This window comes from Physeter macrocephalus, chromosome 6, assembly GCF_002837175.3.
Source record: "Physeter macrocephalus isolate SW-GA chromosome 6, ASM283717v5, whole genome shotgun sequence".
In the NCBI taxonomy this organism is placed as follows: Eukaryota; Metazoa; Chordata; class Mammalia; order Artiodactyla; family Physeteridae; genus Physeter; species Physeter macrocephalus.
In genome coordinates, this window is record NC_041219.1 from 63256088 (window position 1) to 63275518 (window position 19431).

The following is a 19431-nucleotide window of genomic DNA, read 5'->3' on the forward strand; positions in this document are numbered from 1 at the left end:
CCCCAAAGGGCCTTCAGCTCAGAACAAATGTTACCTGATCTTTGAAGACACCCCTAGGCCTGATAAAATTTGTTCTGTACACCAAGAGCATTTCAATCATGCCACTCCATTATAGCAAACCACATGTGTACCACATAAATGTCTTCTCCCTCCCTCGCTCTTTACTTGGAAAATAGAAGCTTCTTGATGGCTTATTTATCTCTGAATCTTCAAAAGTTAACAATTCTTGGGACAAAAGAGGCATTAAATGTTCAAATTCAGAAGAGATGACTTTGCTCCAGGATCTAATTTCAACAGCATTTCATTCACATTGTAAGAAAAGCCTTATAGAACAGCTTTAAATTAAGTTCAACAAAAGTGTAGGAAGGCATTTTTAGTCAACTTCAGAAAATCTCAGTCAGTTCTAATTTCAGATATCTTGCATTCTCAAATCATGTGACCCAGTTTTGGTTTGGAAAATGATTACTTCAGGACTGGACACTACCATGGGACTCATACTCACAGACAAAAACAAAAGATTTCTCGTGTTCAAATAATTTGGTCATATTTTATAAAGTACATAAAACATGAACAAAAACAAAAAAGCTGTGCTACAAGAGAAAATAAAGTTCCACTAGACAGGTTCAAAAAAATTGAGGCCACCATCAAAAATATAAACAAAAAATTAAATCCAAATAACTTAAATACTTAAAGAATATTTTAAATTATCATATGAATACTTATTTTCATGCTCCACTGCAGTCCCACCTTCATCCTCAATAATCTGATTCACACTAAATCGGGGATTTAATAGGTACATTACCTATCTACTCAAATTCACTCATTCGCTCACTCAACAAATACAACGGCACAGAAGTGTGCCAGACCCTGCTGCTTCTTTTTAAGTAACTCAGGGGCTTTTTCACTTGAATTAAATAAAGTTGAACTTATGGGACTGTCTCACTGCCCCAGAAATTTAATTAATACCAGCACCATGGATACACTTGAGTATGGAGTAGAAGAAAGCACTTAGAAGTGAAATGTCAGCGAACAGGGACGGGAGCTTCCCTGGCAGAGTCAGCAGGTAGCACGTAAAGGTTAGGGTCAAAGGGTGCAGGATCCAACAGGACTGGGTTCAAATCCTGGCTCAGTTCTGCCCCCCACCCCGTATCAGTTTCCTCATCTGTAAAATGGTAATAATAAATAATTCGTAAATTTGCTGGGGAATCAAATGCAATCATGGAATACAATTTGTCCCAAAGTGCCTGATATTCAATAAATGATATGATGCCAGCCTGCTGGGGGAATACAAGAAATGTTTCCCTGGCTAGAGTACATATGAGATATATTGATATATCGCTTAAAATGAGATACACATACATCGCTGTCAAGGCTGGGAAATTACCCCAAAGCCAATCCAGGCAACCACCTCTAGGAAGCTAAGTGATTTCACGATGTCTAGACAAGCCGGAGCTGGGGGAGATCAGTTAAGGTGCATGGGATCACACCGCATTTGGGGTCCTTAAGCCCCTTCCCCATTTCCCTCATATAAACAGGTTAGTTAGGAGTGACAGAGCCAGGAGTCGAGCGAGGCCCTTGAATGACCGGTTCCCGCCTCGCCCCGCTGGCGGCCCCTGCCTGCGGCACGCAGGTGGGGCCCCGTCTCCAGCTCCGCCGGCGACCCAGGAAAGCGCCCGCAAACGGACCGCTCCTTGCTCTCCCGGGAGGGATCACTGCGTAGGACTCCACGACTACACAGCTCTCTCGCCACACCCTTTTCACGGAACTCCTTAGAACCCAACTCGCCTCCTCTCTCCTCTCATCAGCCCCGCCCGCGATTCGGAAAACGACTTTTACTAGGAAGTGAGGGTTTATCTCCCGGCTGCTACCGGGCCACACTACCCTCTCTCCCGAGCAAGAGCAGCGCGTGGATGCTGGGCAGGACGCTGCCCTGCGCCCCGGCCACGCTGCCGGCTAACTCCTGGATTCCCACCGCTAGGGGTTCGAGCACCGCAGCCGGGTACTCCGGGGTCGGGACGCTCACCTGTTCGGCGCGTCTATCTTTGTGCAGCTGACCCACGGGTAGCGCAGGGGCCGAGGGCTCAGGCTCAGCCTTGGACTTCGCTCACACGCAGCCACCCTACATTCTGCGCCTGAGCTGGGTTACCCCTTACTCACAAAGTCAGTGAAAAAATAAAATATTCACACCCGGCAGACTCCGGCGCGCCACACTAGGCCTGCACCTCGAGCTTTCCTATTGGACGCCGCGACATCGCGGTCTCAGAGACGGGGCGGGACGCACCAGCGAGAACCACCCCTCTGACGCCTCCTATCCAATCGGAAGTGGATAGCCGGCTCACCCTATTTGCATACAAGCCATTCTATATATGCTCAGGGCCCGAAATCTCCGCCGCTAAAAAGTGTCTACCACTTCCAAGACGTGGGTTTCGAAAGGAAACGTTCCCTTCTTTTCCCAAAAGGAATCCAAAGTCGGCAGTCCGACTCTGAAACGGAGAGCAAGGTCACTACTGTCCTGCGCCGCATTTCCCAGGCTACGTTCTAAGCGCGGACGCTGGGTTCCCCGCTCGAGCTCTGCTGTTCACAACCTCCCCAAGCCTCAAGCCTAACCCCAATTCACCCACTGGAGCAGCTGCAACCTAAACGCTTCATTTGAAGCACCTATCTGCACATTCACACGGCAGCTTAAGCACTACCAACTCTTTTCTTGACGTTTTGAGGGCCCTAAAAAGGGCCTTTTGGGATCTGGAGATAAGCCGCAGGCACACCTCAGCCGCCGAAGCCGTAGAGGGTGCGGCCCTGGCGTTTCAGCGCATACACCACATCCATGGCCGTGACCGTCTTGCGCTTGGCGTGCTCCGTGTAAGTCACCGCATCACGGATCACGTTCTCCAGGAACACTTTGAGCACTCCCCGGGTCTCCTCATAGATGAGCCCAGAGATGCGCTTCACACCACCACGGCGAGCCAGACGGCGAATGGCGGGCTTCGTAATACCCTGGATGTTGTCCCGTAAGACCTTCCGGTGGCGCTTAGCGCCTCCCTTACCCAGCCCTTTGCCACCTTTACCTCGGCCAGACATCTTTCACGACGACACGCCTAAAACCAAAAAGCAAGCTACGAGTAGTTCTGAGCTGTGAACCTGGGCTTATAGTTCCTTCTAGCGGACCTGTTTGAAAACCTCAAGAAAGTGGGCGGAGCTATAGGCTCCAGGACATTGCTTTCTTTTTCTTTTTTTTAATTCCCTCCCTATAAAATTTCTTGTTTGCTTATTTGGGAAGGTTTTTCTTATTTTTGCCATGAAATTGAGGAAAGACTCGATAAAATTTATTTTGCCTTTTCTCAACGCTTAAAAAACGGTAGGCCAGATCCAGTGCGCGCTGGGTTTCCCTACTCTCTTTCCTCCACCTCGTTCGCCCCTGTCTCTCTCTCTCTCTCTCTCTCTCTCTCTCTCTCTCTCTCTCTCTCAGGCGCGGGAATTCTAATTTTATAGTTTTCAAACGGAATGCTTACTCTTATAATACCATTCTCAGACTAATGTGAAAATCAATAGGAACCAGGAATGCTTTACTACATGTTAAATTTAAAAGCAATTGCTTTACACCTGTGGATCTTTTTAAGTCACTAGTTGGGGTAGAGAAAATATTTTAATGGTTCTTATTTCTCTTTTGGGGCCCCGTGGAGAAAGAACTAAAATTCTTTCAAAAAGTCTAACCTTACCCATTCCCCCCCAATCCCCCCAGACTTTTCCCTTGATTCTTCTAAACAGTTGGCAGAATTTACTGCCTCCGCCGCCTCCAGCCGAAGCGCGTTTTTTGGTTTTCAATCAAATAACTATTTCTGTGATTATTTAGTTAAAATACTGTAATATTCTTATTTCATTAAAACCCGAGGTTCTCACTTAAAAATTCAAAGTTCTTGTAAAATAATGGATGCTGTGATCGTGGCTTTAAATAGTGATTTATACTGCAGATCCCCAATTAGGAGGCTCTCCATTCTTTTCTTAAGAGAATCCCTGAGCAAAAACGAAACTTTTGAGTACTGTCGCCCCTCTAGGAGATGGGACTGTCTTCCCAAAAGGGTTTACTGGGATAAAAAGCGGTATTTAGAGGAAGCTTCATAACTCTTTCCCAGGTACGTAACACCTTGAGGAATGAATATTTTAGTAAATTGTGCTCCCTGTCCCTAGTCCTCACGAATAAGCCTTTCCAGCAGGAAAGCTTTATGGTAAATATTTATATATACCTAAATGCGTATTATTTACCTATCCTTACCCATCTCCATAGCACAAAAAAAGTTAGTTATTGTTGTTAAAGAAGAATTAAAAGAGCTCTCAGAACACTGTCTGGATGACTGAAAAAAAAAATCCTAAATAGTCAAATTGTACCACATGATTTTAATCCTTGACTCACAGAAGAAAAGTCTTGAAGAGTCAGGATTCTTGTAATGGTAAAATAGGTTGGCTTTTAAATATTTACTAAGAAATCAAGGTTAGAACATTTTCAAGTTAGAGATCTCTCTTGTTTACAAGAATAAAAAGTGTCCATAATAATAATAATAATAATCTGTCAAAATTGGGGGCATACCCTGCGACCTCAAGTGCTAGAGGCATTTCTTGCTTCAGGCCTTGTACTTTAGACAGAGTAGCTCTCCTTCCGGATTTTTCTGTTTTTTTACCATGGTTTCTTAATTTTTTTACTTTTTTAAAAATTAATTTATTTATTTTTGGCTGCATTGGGTCTTCGTTGCTGCGTGCAGGCTTTTATCTAGTTCCGGCGAGCAGGGGCTATTCTTTGTTGCCGTGAGCGGGCTTCTCATTGCAGTGGCTTCTTTTATTGCGGAGCATGGGCTCTAAGAGCACGGGCTTCCGTAGTTGTGGCATGCGGGCTCAGTAGTTGTGGCTTGCAGGCTCTAGAGCGCAGGCTCCGAAGTTGTGGCACACGGGCTTAGTTGCTCTGTGGCACGTGGGATCTTCCCCGACCAGAGCTAGAACCTGTGTCTCCTGCATTGTCAGGCGGATTCTCAACCACTATACCACTAGCGCCATTAGGGAAGCCCGGTTACTTAATTCTTAAGACGTTATTTTCCTGGGAGTGAGCGAGGACGTTGAAACCGCAGGATCCAGTAAGTTCGACTGAACCCCTAAAGGCGGAGCAGTCGGGCCCAGGATATTCATATGGGAGGTTATGTAAATGAGGGTTAGCAGTTTTTCTTTTGATTTGAGCAAATTGGGGAAGGCGGTCCTTCTGCCAGCGCTCTAATTGGGAGAAGAGCCTGCCTGTCATTGGTCACCGGAGTCGAGGTTATTGCCGCGCCCAATGGGAAGGCGCTGCCTAGTGTCAGCAAAGTGTTGGTGGAGGCGGTTCAGATGAGGTACGTCGCCCTCCCATTCTAGGAATTGGACCGCTGGGTTTTTTTTCCGCTAGCTGGAGTTTTAGGCGAGAGACAAACATGTCTGGTCGCGGAAAGCAGGGCGGCAAAGTGCGGGCAAAGGCCAAGTCCCGGTCCTCTCGCGCGGGCCTGCAGTTCCCGGTGGGCCGAGTGCACCGACTGCTGCGCAAAGGTAACTACGCAGAGCGAGTGGGAGCCGGGGCGCCGGTGTACCTGGCAGCGGTGTTGGAGTACCTGACGGCGGAGATCCTGGAGTTGGCTGGCAACGCTGCGCGGGACAACAAGAAGACCAGGATAATCCCTCGCCACCTGCAACTCGCCATCCGCAATGACGAGGAGCTAAACAAGCTGCTGGGGAAAGTGACCATCGCCCAGGGCGGCGTCCTACCCAACATCCAGGCCGTGCTGCTGCCCAAGAAGACGGAGAGTCAGAAGGCGAAGAGCAAGTGACCCTGACCCCGCCACAGGAGAGCTGGCTTCCCCAGCAAAGGCTCTTTCCATAGCCACCCCGCAGTGTTTTTGAATACGGTTGATGTTATGGAGGGCTGGCGCGATCTAGTGGGGAGGTGGGCGGCGAGGGGCCCATTAGGGTCGGGGGCCAATAAAGTCGGTGAAAGTTGTCTGGTCGAGAGAACTGTGTAATCGCGGGGGCCTGCCGGGTGACCCAGGGGGCAACCGGGAGGCCTTTGGAGGAGGTACTGGTGGGTCGGCCTGAGCCACTTTCTGGGCTGCTTTGGTCCGCAGGTCACCCTCAAGGCGGACAAGGGAGACCAGAAGGGACCCACTGGCCTGGAGGTGGGCAGAGTTGGGAACTCTACCTCCTCGCCTGAAGGCGGAGGAGAGACAGAGTAGGTGCGAATGCGGCTGGGGGAATTATTTTTACGTTCCCTTCGTAGGGCCTTTGCTCCCCTGCCCTGTTTGGGCAGTTCAGGAACCTGTTCTAGGAAGGAGAAGGTGGCTTCGAGCTGGTCTTGGGCAGGAAGTTGTCTCTCCGGCCATACTTTTCAAAAGGTAAAATAACTTGCCGTCTTGGAAGTGTGGCTCTGACGACACAGTGTCAACAGATTTTTCTTGGCCTGACAGCTGTTGTGTTTTGGGTATCAGATATTTTTATGTACACGCTTATGTTCACATTTCTTTAAAATGAAGGAAACATCCAGGAATATGTGTAATACGGAAGCATGAGTCACGAGGTTGGAAGTTTGTTCCCCTGACACTCATGTTGCAGCACCTTTAGTCATGAGTTACATACGCTTATGAGCTTTAAAAATGATTTTCTCAAGTTTCTAGCTTCATAATGGTCTTATCTCTACCATATTAGATTCCTGTGGAAATGTAATTGGTTTGATTTTGCTTTACAACAACAAATCACCCTCTTGATGTCCCGTATGTTCTACCACTGGCCTGAAGTAATGACCTCATTCCAACAATGCCTACTGGGGTTGTGTTGCTTAATGGCACAGTAATGCTTTAATAAATATGTGAGATGTGAGAAAAGGCAAGGACAAATGATATAAATGCAGGGGGAAACACATTTCAGATCAGGAATTTGAAAGTTACACACTAGCAATCCTATTCTGTCCTTAATTGACCCTTCCATTTCACCCTTTTCTACAAGCTTGGTCCTGGCCCTCATGGTCCACAAAAAAAGATCCCCGCTTAGATTTCACATCTTTGTGGGGTTTTTTTGTTTTCTTTTTTTGTTTGTTTGTTTTTGCGGTACGCGGGCCTCACTGTTGTGGCCTCTCCCGTTGCGGAGCACAGGCTCCGGACGCGCAGGCTCAGCGGCCATGGCTCACGGGCCCAGCCGCTCCGCGGCACGCGGGATCCTCCCGGACCGGGGCACGAACCCGCGTCCCCTGCATCGGCAGGCGGACTCTCAACCACTGCGCCACCACGGAAGCCCAGATTTCACATCTTTGGAGTCATCTTTCCTGTGAGTCAGAGTTGAAGTCTTCTTGAAAAAAAAGAGTATGCCTTCATCCTTGGTAGTATCGTAGTTGGTCCGTTTTCTCACATGGACTGTCTTTATTTCTTCCCCAGTATTTATTGAGCATCTCTATATGCCACGCACAGTACTAGGTGATGGGTGATGGGGGTATAGCTGTAGATGAGACCAACTAGATTTTGACTCTTAAAGCTCACTTATTTGTTCAGTGTCCTGAAGATAGGACACTGAACAAATTAGTTACTATCAGAGAAAGAATTCCCCTTCAGCTTCCACTAGTACTGGTGTCTCTCTGTTGCTTGTGGAATGAATGTTGGGATTACTTCTCCCATGTGATCAAGATTGAAGTATACAAAGGTCAGGCCACACATACCCCTGTTAGGAGGCCTAAAGTAATGACCTCATTCGAACAATGCCTATTGGGGTTGTGTTGATTAATGGCACAGGAATGCTTTAATAAATATGTGAAATGTGAGAAAATACCAAGGGTATGTACCCGGGGTAGTTTCCAAGGTGTCCAGCTGTTTACTCCACTTACCACCTTCTATTCAGAAGGCTTCCTCATATGTAAAATAATAGTCATAATACCTATTTTGATGACTGAGATTGTTCCTTTATTGCATGCCAGATATTAGATGCTCAGTAAATTGAAAGAAATACCATTTTCTACAGGGATATAGGCTTACCTTTATAGGTTAGGGAATAGGTAACTGTAGTTAATATGATTTTGTTGTTTTTAATGCCCAATTATTCGGAATAGTTCTCATTGTTACCACTTTGTGGAGTGATGGGCAGTGGAGGAAATAAAAGTGTATATCAGGTGCTGGTTTTGACATTTATGTCTTAATTTCCTAAAAAATTTGAGGCACGTGAAAGATTATTACCAAATGGTAAAGAAATTAGGATAGGACATTTATAAGATAAACTTTTCTTTTCCCTCTAAAGATTCACAGGAGTCTAACCCTGTTACCTGAAGATAAAAACAGGCCAGATACAAGGTACAGTGATGACCCCCATCCTCATCCTACCTCGACCACCACTGTCCCAGAGATTCGTAGGCTCCCCTAAAATTCTTCCCCTGCTGCAAGCTTCAGTCAGTCCCTCACCATTTCTGTTTTTGAGGGGTTTTTAAACCTGAATAGTTTATTGGCAGTTAAAAATGCATACCCCTTGCCAAATCAGTTCAGCCTGTGGATCTTTGATGCACAAACAGTTCTTGCCAATGTATGATTGTTAACTTAAAAGGCCAATATTTTTTCAAGCACGAGACCTGATGGAAGAAGATTTAGGACAAAAACTGGTGGGACCTGAATTCTGGTCCTTAGTAGATTTCTAATCCATAGTTGTGTGTGTATACACACATGCGCTTTGCCATGGAGATAAGCCATTCAGTGTGGCAGGTTGTGACTTGGCCAGGATTTGTTCATTCTTTGTTTTTTCCTGTAGGGCCAGTCTTGCCTTTGTGTCCCTGAGAACTGGTCTGTTTAGTTTTGTCTGCCTGGAATCAAAAGGTTTAGTCTGGCCCCATAATTGGTGATAACTATATGCAAACTCTTCACAAATCTCCTTCCGATGGTTGAAAGGTCATATACTATGGTGTTTAAGAACTTTTACTCTCTGGAATGAGACCTGGGCTCAAATCCACTCACCTCCTTAGTAGTTGGGTGATTTTGGAAATGTTACTCAATCTCTTTAAATCTCAGTTTCATCTATTAATTGGGCATAATAATAGAGTTACATCAGTGGATCTGGGGGCAGAGTTAATGAGATAATGTAAATGCAGGCACTGAGTTTCCCATATAGAAATGTGCTCAATTTATAGTAACCATTAGTATGTGAAACTGGATTTAGAGCAAGTAGCAGTAGTCACGGGACCTATTGAAATTAGTAAACATCTGGCATTCTAGCAATTCTGTGACTTCTCGTCTAGCGCACCATAAAAACAAGCTTATGGCTGTTTTACTAGCTATAAGACATCTACAATCCACTCTATAACAGAAAAGAGAGTCGTAAATAGCGAAATGAACCTTGTGAATCTGAATTTGTATTTTTTCCCCCTTGAAGGACAACCTAGTTTGGAATTAGTAGCTTGTTAGATGCACCCACTCAGATTAAAAATGGAACCTGTTCGTTCAACAATTTATTGAGCATATGTTACATTTTACATCTATGATTGATAACTGGCTGTCAAGAAAAATGATTATCATATAATTAGAAAGATGATTATAATCTAGCAAGCTACACGTTAAGAAGGGGAGATGCTCAGGGTATTATAGTAACAGAGAAGGGGCACCTGTGTTTCTCGGCCTGGTAGGGAGAGTGGCACCTGAGATGGGTCTAGTGCAAGAGTGAGCCTGACACGACAGAGTGTTCTAGACAGAGAGACAGCACGCACAAAAGCATGGGGGTCAAAAGACAATATACCTGCGGCCAGATGTGAGTGAATCCAGGGGAAATGGTCTGACCTGGAGATAAGAATCCGGGAGTCATGATTAACAATGGTCTTCATGGGTAAAATCATCCAGAGGGAATATAAATCTAGAGAGTATAGGGAAAGGTGTATAAGTGAATCTCTGACAGGGCGTGTGGGATGTGCGAGGTCTAATCTCCTGTCGAGGAAGAGCAGCCTTTCAGAAGATGACAGGACACAGACTGAAGGAGAGAGCGTCAAGGGATGGAGATTTTTCACAATTTGGATTGCTGTGCTCCCAGACACTTCCTAATCTGTCTTTATTTTGACATGTAAGTAGAATATGTTCTTTAAAAGTTATTACGTTGTCCTACCCAGGGAACGCTGGCAAGCTGGCTTACTTTACCAGGGGCACTGGCATGGAGATGCATTTTCCCCTTTGCATTTTCACATTGCATATACAGAAATTAGAGGGATATATATATATATCGTGACAGCAAAAACATTTTTAAAAATTTTATTTTTAAAAATTTTTTTGGCTGCGCTGAGCGGCCTGTGGGGTCTTAGTTCTTCGACCAGGGATTGAACCTGTGGCCCCTGCATTGGAAGTGTGGAGTCCTAACTCCTGGACGCCAGGGAAGCCCAAAAAGATTTTTTTACAAAAGCCGAGAAGAATATTGGCAAAGAATCATTTGAGAATACATCTTTTGTTATCATCCCATATATCTGAATACAGTTTTTTACATATTTTAATTTTAATCTGTGTTTTAATTTTAAGTTTCAATTTTAAAGAAGTTATAGAAATGGTGGCAACTTTTTATTTTTTTGACTTATAGTTGATTTACAATGTTGTGTTAGAGCAACTTATTAATTCATAAAGCCAATGTAGGTATTTTAGAATGATTATAGCAGGAGAAATTTGACCCTGACAAACTTAGTTAATGTTTAAGTGTTTAGTTTCCCAAGAGAGGGAAATGGAGAGTAAGAGGAACAAAACAAAACAAAATGAAAAAAGAAAGGAAGCTGGCTGGCTTCAGGCAGATACGAAATTATCACTGTAAAGCTTTATTTTGTTTTCTCTACAGGGAGAGGAAAGAAAGTTTAGGTGTTGAAAAACACATTTTAACATATATATATATACACAAAAAAAGGTTAACAGTGGGTTTGGATAGTAACTGGGGTCTTTGATAATTTTATCAAGCCATGCAACTAAGAAGCCAGCACTGCCTAACTCCAAATTATGGAAACAAAGGAGGGATAAGCCCTACATTAAACAAAATTATCTTTCTTTTAGGCAAACCAGACAAGCAAAGTGCTCATAAGGGTTTACTTGCTTTCTGTTTTAAAGTACTTGTCAAATGAACTATCTTGTTCATGTCAAAAGCCCAGGGGTCCCAGATGTTCACACTATTACTGAGTTGAGAGTCCTGGTCCAAGTAATGAGCACTTTAGTTGAATCCATAGTTTTGTCTTTGCCCTTCAGCCAAAGACCACCAGGAACATACCTGTAGTTTAACAAGTTGGGTTTATTGTTCTTTGTAGCAGGGAGCACACATACTGGGGAGATGTGAGGTGTCTAATATATTAGAAAGGATTTGTTATAGGGCTCGGGTTTGTGTATGGGATATAGGTCTGGGGCTTTGCCCAGGGTTCCATACTGTGTAGGGAACAGAGGTAAGTCTTTGATTTGGTAGCTTAATACAGCAAATCAGGAAGTGAGGCTAAAGCTGTAATAGGTGAAGATGCTAATGCATATGGGCCAACACAGGGGGCTGTTTGGTCATTTTTGTGGTTTGGACAATGCTTATGTTTTTGTGTTCATATATGATACAGAGATCTCTTGGTTTTGTTTTGATTTTTCACAGTACAATGGCCTTGTGTGTTGTTGGTGTCATGTGAAATGGTTTATGTTCCACGTAATACCATGGTACAGCTATGTCAGGCCAACTCCTAGTAACGCCAGGGTCTAGCCAATAGTCCAGGCCAGTTTCAAGCTGTCATGGGCTGTTTTCCCCTCTCTCAATAGCTAAAGAAAAAAGCGTGACCCTGAGAAGAGGACTTGCTGAGCACTGGAGGTAGACAAAGACATCCAAGGCGAATGTTGGAAGAGTGTCCAAGCACCACGCAAAAGAGGGAACCACTGTCTGTGGGTATTTCAGTCCCACATTCATGTACTTTAAACATCCAAATCCTCTGACACCATCCCCTTGCTTTCATGTTCATCAAGGAACTTTTTCTCTTGAATTTATCTTTTTGCATGTCTTCACATAGGATAAAAATGTCCTGGTATTTTTCACATGGTAGTTCATGTATCAATATTTCTAATAATAAATTGTTTTAAATTTAAATTATATTTATATATACTTTATATATATATATATAATTATACATAATTTTAATAGATTTAAGTGTATATATTAAGTAAAGACCATGACCTCACTTTTCTCCCCTCTTCCAATATCCTGCTTCCCATTGTCTGGCCCAAACAGAAACCAGTCAGTTATTCTGATTTGAACTTCTGCCAGGAAAAAAAGCATTCAAACCAATAAAAATCTAGGCATTTATTTATAAGTTTGCTAAGTCTTGGTTTTCTCATGCATAAAGTTGGGATAATAATATATTTTCCTTATCATAAAGCATTTAGTGTCTAGTGTATGGCAAGAGCTCAATAAATTACTGCTATTGTTGTGATTATTACCTTATATTTTCTGCTTCGATGTTCTGTTTCCCTTTTGTGTTCCCCTGTCTCTCAGTGTTTATGGTATATATCCCCTACCTGCCTTCTAAACTTCACACTTCACCTGCCTACTTAAGATCGCCATAGGTTATCTCACTGGGGTCTCAACCTCAGCCGTTCCAAACTGGACCAATTCCCTCCACTTGAGTGAAGGGTCCAGTCCACTACCTAGGTTTGAATTTCTGCTCCCCTAGTTGTGTAACTCTGGGCAAGTTATCTAATCATTCTTCACCTCAACAGACACATCTGTAAAATGTGTACTAGCTACCCCACAGGGATGTAGTAAGGATTAAATAAATTAATACATGTAAAGCACTTCTGAAAATGCCTGGCACACAGTAACGTTCCATAAACGTTAGCTGCTGGAGTCATCTTTTTCCTGCTCTCCATCATCATCACCCGCAATAAGCCAGCTTCACAGCCTTTATTCGCTGACTGACGACACTGCCAGGCAAGCAGAGCCCTAAGCTGGAGACCCCACGTTCTTGTTTCTCTTTCTGCCTCATCCCCTACATCAGATTGGTCATCCAGTCTTGTGCTTTCTTCCTCTGGAACAGACCTCTCAACTCCTCCCCTCGACCCTCCCGCGGTGGTCTGGCACTCTTCATCTTTCCCTTACAGTGGGGAAAGATGCATCTTCCCACCTGGGGTCTGTCACCTTGCAGCCAATCTGTCCTCTCCATCACAGCCATAGGTCTCATTTTGAAAAGCAAATGTCATTCTAACAAACATGTATTTACCATGCGCCAAACACTATTCCGGGAGTTTTATAATATTAACACATTTGTTACCTGTATTCGGTGACTTCTCTGTCTTTTATATATTATTTATTCAACACATCCTCTGTTGAGTATTTATTCAGGTGCTAAGTCAGCCAGGATCCTGTCAGGAAACAGATGGCATGCCCAAATGTGATTTTTAGGACAGTTTAATGAAGGGACTGCTTACAGTGATGCAGGGAAAGCACACGGAAGGGCTGGCGACCGCTGGGCTCCACCACCCTCGGCTGATGGAGTGAAGGGGTGTGGTCACCAGACCTGGTAGGAGAAGGTAGTGTGGAGGGGCCCGCACGACAGGGAGAGTCAGGAAAAGCTAACCCAAGGCAACCATGCGGGGAGGGGCCAGGGGAGTAATTCCCATGACCTCACTTTCCTCCCTTCCTCCTCCTACGCGGTGCTTATCACCCAGCCTAAATGGATGCCAAAAGGTAAGAAAACCCATTAAGGCAGTTTCTACAGTTCATCCTCCTTAGGGGCATAGAAGAGGGTGGAATCGTGTAAACGGGGGATCCGGAGGGGCGGACCCTTAGTTATACAAATATAACATGAGCAGGCACCCACTGCTATGGGGAGGAATGTCACCGGACCTTTCCTAGCACGGCAAAGGTTATCCCCCTGACAAAAACCCTTGATACACAGTGTTCTAGCAAGAGCAAACAGGGCAGATGGAATCCCTGTGTTCCTGAAGCTTCCATAAAAGTAGACCTTAAAGGAAGTCTATAAAATTCATAGATTCCAGCCTATTCTTCTGCCGTGTTTTCATATATATGCCACTTGCCAGCCATACAAAAGTACTTCCCTGGGCTGCCCTGGTGGCGCAGTGGTTGAGAGTCCGCCTGCCGATGCAGGGGACGCGGGTTCGTGCCCCAGTCCGGGAGGATCCCGCATGCCGCGGGGCGGCTGGGCCCGTGAGCCGTGGCCGCTGAACCTGCGCGTCCGGAGCCTGTGCTCCGCCACGGGAGAGGCCACAACAGCGAGAGGCCCGCGTACCGCAAAAAAAAAAAAAAAAAAAAAGTACTTCCTGTCTCTTCCAGCGGCAGGGGAGTAGGCGTGCCAGGGAACTCACACCCACTTTTTGCTTCGGGAAAGAACTAGTTCATGCTTAAATCTCACTGCAAAGAAGGCTGGAAAATGTAAAAGAGCACACGGAATCTTTTAGTGAGTACCACTGTCTCTGTCAGAGTTTCTGAGTATTTTTTGCTTACTTCCTAGTTTTTAGCTTTGTTCTATTTAACAAACCCCTAACATAGTTGGCCAGTCAATTGCAGTTCTCTTGAGATTTTTTTAAGAACAAAATGACACACAGAAATTTTATCATCAGCTAACACGCATAAGCTAACGGCCTAACCACCTGCCAGAAGGAGCTTGAGAAACATTCCATAGATTTTTGTTAAAGGAATTTGTGCCAATAATTTTACAACTAGGTTGTGAAAGTGGAAGTAAAAAGGCTGAATTTTCCTTATGCTCTCGTGTGCCAGTTATAAATGTATTGCCTCTGGGCTCCAAATTCCAACTGTATACGGGCTCTGTGGTAGTAGTTGGAGCTCCTCTGGGCCTGCCTTCCTTACAGAAGCGTGACGCTAGGCTGTGGGGAGAGGGCGCTGAGGGCCTTTGCAGGAGGGAAGGATGACTCGCTGGCTCAGGCTGCTCCCCGGTTGTGGTGGGTAAGCAGTGAGGGGGTGAGGACACCGGGTGGCTTCTACTCCAGCCTCGTGCCCAGAACGCACATTCCCTGCATGACCTCCAGCCCTTACTTGCCCTGGGGACCACTTTCCCACGGCCCTCCCTAGGGGAAACCCACACACACTGGGCCTCCAGCCTTCAGTGGTGCCCTGCCTCCCTCACAGGCGCACCTGTCCAGAGTTCCTCTCTGCTGGCTGGGTCCCTCCCCACGTGGCTGTGGAGTGTGACCGGCCACCTGCCTGTACGGCAGGTTTCACACTTCAGAGGCAGGGTTGAGTAGTTGTGGCAGAGACTCTGTAGTTCCCCAAGCCCCAAATATCTATGGAAAGTTTGCTGATCCCTGTTCTGGTCTATCAGTGGACACAAACACACAAAAATAAAAAGTAATAAACACAAAGCATCTTTTAAAACAACTTCTGTTGCTCTATTTGGTTTTTCTCCATAAAAGTGGTACTTTCATGTTATTCTTTACTTCTTTATGTTAACCCTCAAGTTTTTAAAATGAACATGTATTTTTATGGATAAACTCAGTACAAATATGGATTTAGAAATACCTCCTCCTGTGATTTGGGTTACTCTGTAATAAGAATGGTCTTAGGAGCAAAATGTTGGATTTGTACTCTGCCTGTATTTTAATTCCCTCCTCACACAAGAAAGCCAACAGCCGTTATTTGAAGGTATGGGTTTGTTTTACAATAAGTCCCTAAATATGGCAACCTTCATCAACTCATTGAAGAAAGCCAGGCCTTCATGAAAATAATATGGTCTTTTCATTTGTGGGTGGTACATTTCATGAAACCAGGCAAGATTTCAGAGCTATACTAATGTTCTTTTTTCCCCTCTCCCTGCCTGAACTTTGGCTGTCACCTTCCTTCTTTCTTTACCTCACTCCCCAGTTTATTGGGGTCAAGGTTGCTGGGTGCAATGATAATGAATAATGTAGTTAATTGTGTTCTTCTTTGGACTCTAATTTTTCTTGAGATTCAATGGATATACACACTACTGCGTTCTAATTTTCCTCACAAAATATTGTTACAAAAAGTCCTGAAAACATTTTTTGCATTTCATAGCATTTTTAAAGTGTTAATTTTCCTACATATCAGTTATTTATCTCCTGCACATGTGGTATAATTCTTACTAAATATGGATTCATTATGGTAAATGACAATAGAAAACATCTTATTTTTAGGCTTCAGATGGCTAAAAAGGGGAAATACTCTGAATAGGATAACAGATCAAGGAAAAACATGTATTTGGGGAGCCATGGTTTTTTCTTTGAAAACTTTTTTTCTCTAAGGAAAATGTTTTCTCTATTTGGTTGCAGCATCAGTAAGGTAAGCAGTTGATACTTAGTATTTTTAAATGTTCAGAGAAAACATTTTCAGTTTTAAAAAATAACTATAAAAAGGTAACATATAAATATTATAAAGGTCTGATGAGTATGTCTTCGCCAGCACATGGCACATGCAGACCTCAGATTACTTTTTTCCAAATTGTTTATTAGCACAGGTTAAAACAAAGAAATTGTTTTAAAAAATTAGCATTGGTAAATACTGTATTCAAAGTATGAGACAGAAGTAACATAGACATTGATGTTTATCTCCTGAAATTTCCATAAGAGCCATGATAGTACAGACCTCATCTGATTTTCTTACTACTGCTTTCCTAGCACCTAGCTCACAGCAGGCGCTCAATAACAATCTGTGGAATAAATAGTTTGTACTCCCTCACTCCTCCCCAAACCCTCAGGTACCTCATACCATCAATTATCCTCTCATTCTCCAACCTCTCTCTCTACTGGCTATTGACCCTGAGCAACACCAACAGGCCGATTAAGGAAAACCCCTCTGCTCGCCCAGTCCTGGCCACTTGCCCTGTCCTCCCTACTTTTCCTTCACAGCCAACTACAAGGCCTTCTTAGAGACAAAAGAACTGGAGTAGGTAGTTATTTTGGTCTCACAGAAGTCCCAGCTCCCAGCTTTACCAGAAGTCCTTATTTCCAGGAATGTAAAGAGAAGCTTCCCCACAGCTCATTTATACCTTCCTGAACCCAGGACCTGGATGTGTAAAGTTATCTACAGCTTTGCTCAGGAACAGCTTTGAGCTCCAGAAGTCCTGTGATAAGGCCTGTCCTCCAAACTGATTCTGGCTAAGGAACATTCCCAGGTATTAGACCTGCTCCAGTTTGCATTCAGGACAAAACAGAAACGTGCAGTTCTACATGGGGTGGTGACTGTGGCATCTTCTGTGATCTGAAGAATGACTTGAATGCAGTAAAAAGTAGTTTAACACTACACAATGTCTCCCAGCTAAATATAAATAGGGAGATATTTTAATAAAGAGCCCAAACTAGAATATGCAAAATGAGAATTGCAGCTAGACCTTAGATGTCACCTCGGGCTTTATGCTGATTCCATGCCATGTGGTGAGCCTTAATTCACACTTTATAGTACCTTAAAGGAATTTCAAAATGATGTTAAGGAGGAATTAATGTGTAATAAAGTGATACTTGGATAAAGAAATGGTAATATTTATCCATATACCTGACTGAAGATTTATATCAGGCTTACATTCCATAGCAGTGATCTAACCAGAACAAACATTTTTATAAAACCATGATGTAAATGACAAATGCCTACCCAGAAACTCCCTAGAATCAGAACCACTGATTCTCCTTTCTTGCAGATGCAGCTAACACATGAAATGTGCCAGATTTTACCTGCTAAAAGAATTTTCAGAAGATAAAACTAGCAATATTAGGAAATGACTTTTATGGTAAACTATTATATACACAGCTTCCTTAATGCGAAACAGAAATCTCACCAAGAAAAAACACAAATTTCAAGCAAGAACACTGTTGCACACCAAATACCAAGGAGTAATTGTTTATGCTTAGATTCAAATATTGATTTGATGATGTAATTGTGTTCCACCTTTGCATCTAAACAAAGATTCGATTCACCTGCTGACCCACATTGATTATACTAAAAAATAATAATAATAATTCCAAGGTGGTCTATAGACTGCTTTGGCAGGATTTGCTTTAATCTGAAAGAATAAATAACTTCCAAAAGTCACATACACAAAAGACCTCAGAATAAAAATGTAAAATCCATCAAAGAAATCAGTTGTAAAAAAATAAAAGGCATATTCTATTACCGTGCTACCTTTTTAGGATATCACCAATTTTCAATGGTATGGGATTCACACCAAAGGCGTTTAAGATACAATGGAGAGGGCGCAGTCAAGGTGGTGGACTAAGGACGCGGAATTCTTGTCTCCGTGCAACTAGGGCACCTACCAGGCACTGGTGGGGAACCATGGACACCTAAGGGGACGGGAGGAACCCCCAGTGACTGGGTAGGGCATGGGGCATGGGGGGAGTGAAGGGGGAGGAGAAGTGGAGGTGGGACGGGACTGGCCCCCTGAGGGGCGGCTGAGGCAGGGGAAGGGATCCCACACACGAAGGGGTTAATCAGGGAACCACTGGGAGGGCAGAGGATCAAAAGGGAGCATGGCCAGGTTTCCCCTGCCCACTTGGGCCCCCAGGAACCTGATGAGATCCCGGGCCTGATCCTCTGCCCACTGAGGCCCCCTCCAGCCACGCAGGTCCTGAGGGAGTGGGAGGGAGGGAAGGGGAGCAAAAGTAAAGGCCGGACCTCCAGGACGGCACCCCTGAGGGGCGGCTGGGGGAGGGGAGGAGTTCCTACACCCAGCGGGACCCACTCATAGTTAGTGGTCCAGCGGGGACGGGGGAGACCCTGGGGAAGGCGGGGAGGCGGAGGGGTAGGAGCACAGAGGAACAGAAGGGAACCTGGCCAGTGCTTTCCCTGTCCACTTAGGCACAGGGAAGCCTGTTGGGCTCCCGGCCTAATCCTCTGCCCTTGGAGTCTCCCTCCTGGGGTGCAGAACCCAAGCCCCACCCCTACACACCCACCCAGGGCCCCACACCTACACTCGGAGACCCCCTGTGGGCCTAAACCCCACGCACACACTCTCACCCAGGGCCTTAGATCCAAACTCCGGAACTCCTAAATCCAGAGGCCCTCCTTCTGAAGTGCTGCCTCTCCCCTTCTGCGTAGGTCCTAAGCAGAGGCCCCGCCCCACACCTGAACATTGCCCCCCCCAGGCCCCGCCCCATGCTCAAACGTCACCCCCCCATCCACCTAGGTCCCATCCCACCCTAAACACCGCCCCTGCATAAGTTCCCGTGCCTAAACTCCACCCCCATAGCCAAGGCTTTTTTTTTTTTTTTTTTTTTGCGGTACCAGGCCTCTCACTGTTGTGGCCTCTCCCGTTGCGGAGCACAGGCTCCGGACGCGCAGGCTCAGTGGTCATGGCTCACGGGCCTAGCCGCTCCGCAGCACGTGGGATCTTCCCGAATCGGGGCACAAACCCGTGTCCCCTGCATCGGCAGGCGGACTCTCAACCACTGTGCTACCAGGGAAGCCCAAGGCTTTTTTTTTTTTCTTTTCTTTTTTCCCCTT

The 19431-nt window shown here is 45.0% G+C and overlaps 3 protein-coding genes across 3 annotated transcripts in view; 1 reads left to right on the plus strand and 2 right to left on the minus strand.

The window, feature by feature from the left end:
* GUCY2C (guanylate cyclase 2C) overlaps window positions 1-2213 on the minus strand; it is a 132079-nt gene extending 129866 nt beyond the window's left edge. Inside the window, exon 1 of the mRNA XM_007107751.4 lies at window positions 2024-2213. The gene's annotated coding sequence lies outside the window, so the exon portion shown is untranslated. The remainder of the gene's footprint in view (window positions 1-2023) is intronic.
* A 504-nt stretch (window positions 2214-2717) lies between these two features.
* Window positions 2718-3109, minus strand: H4C16 (H4 histone 16). Its single transcript, XM_007107755.2, has one exon. It carries the CDS (start codon window positions 3076-3078, stop codon window positions 2767-2769), a length of 312 nt encoding a protein of 103 aa, XP_007107817.1. The 5' UTR covers window positions 3079-3109; the 3' UTR covers window positions 2718-2766.
* A 2214-nt stretch (window positions 3110-5323) lies between these two features.
* H2AJ (H2A.J histone) lies at window positions 5324-6008 on the plus strand. The gene has a single exon (XM_007107756.4). It carries the CDS (start codon window positions 5448-5450, stop codon window positions 5835-5837), a length of 390 nt encoding a protein of 129 aa, XP_007107818.1. The 5' UTR covers window positions 5324-5447; the 3' UTR covers window positions 5838-6008.
* The last annotated feature ends 13423 nt before the right edge of the window (window positions 6009-19431 follow it).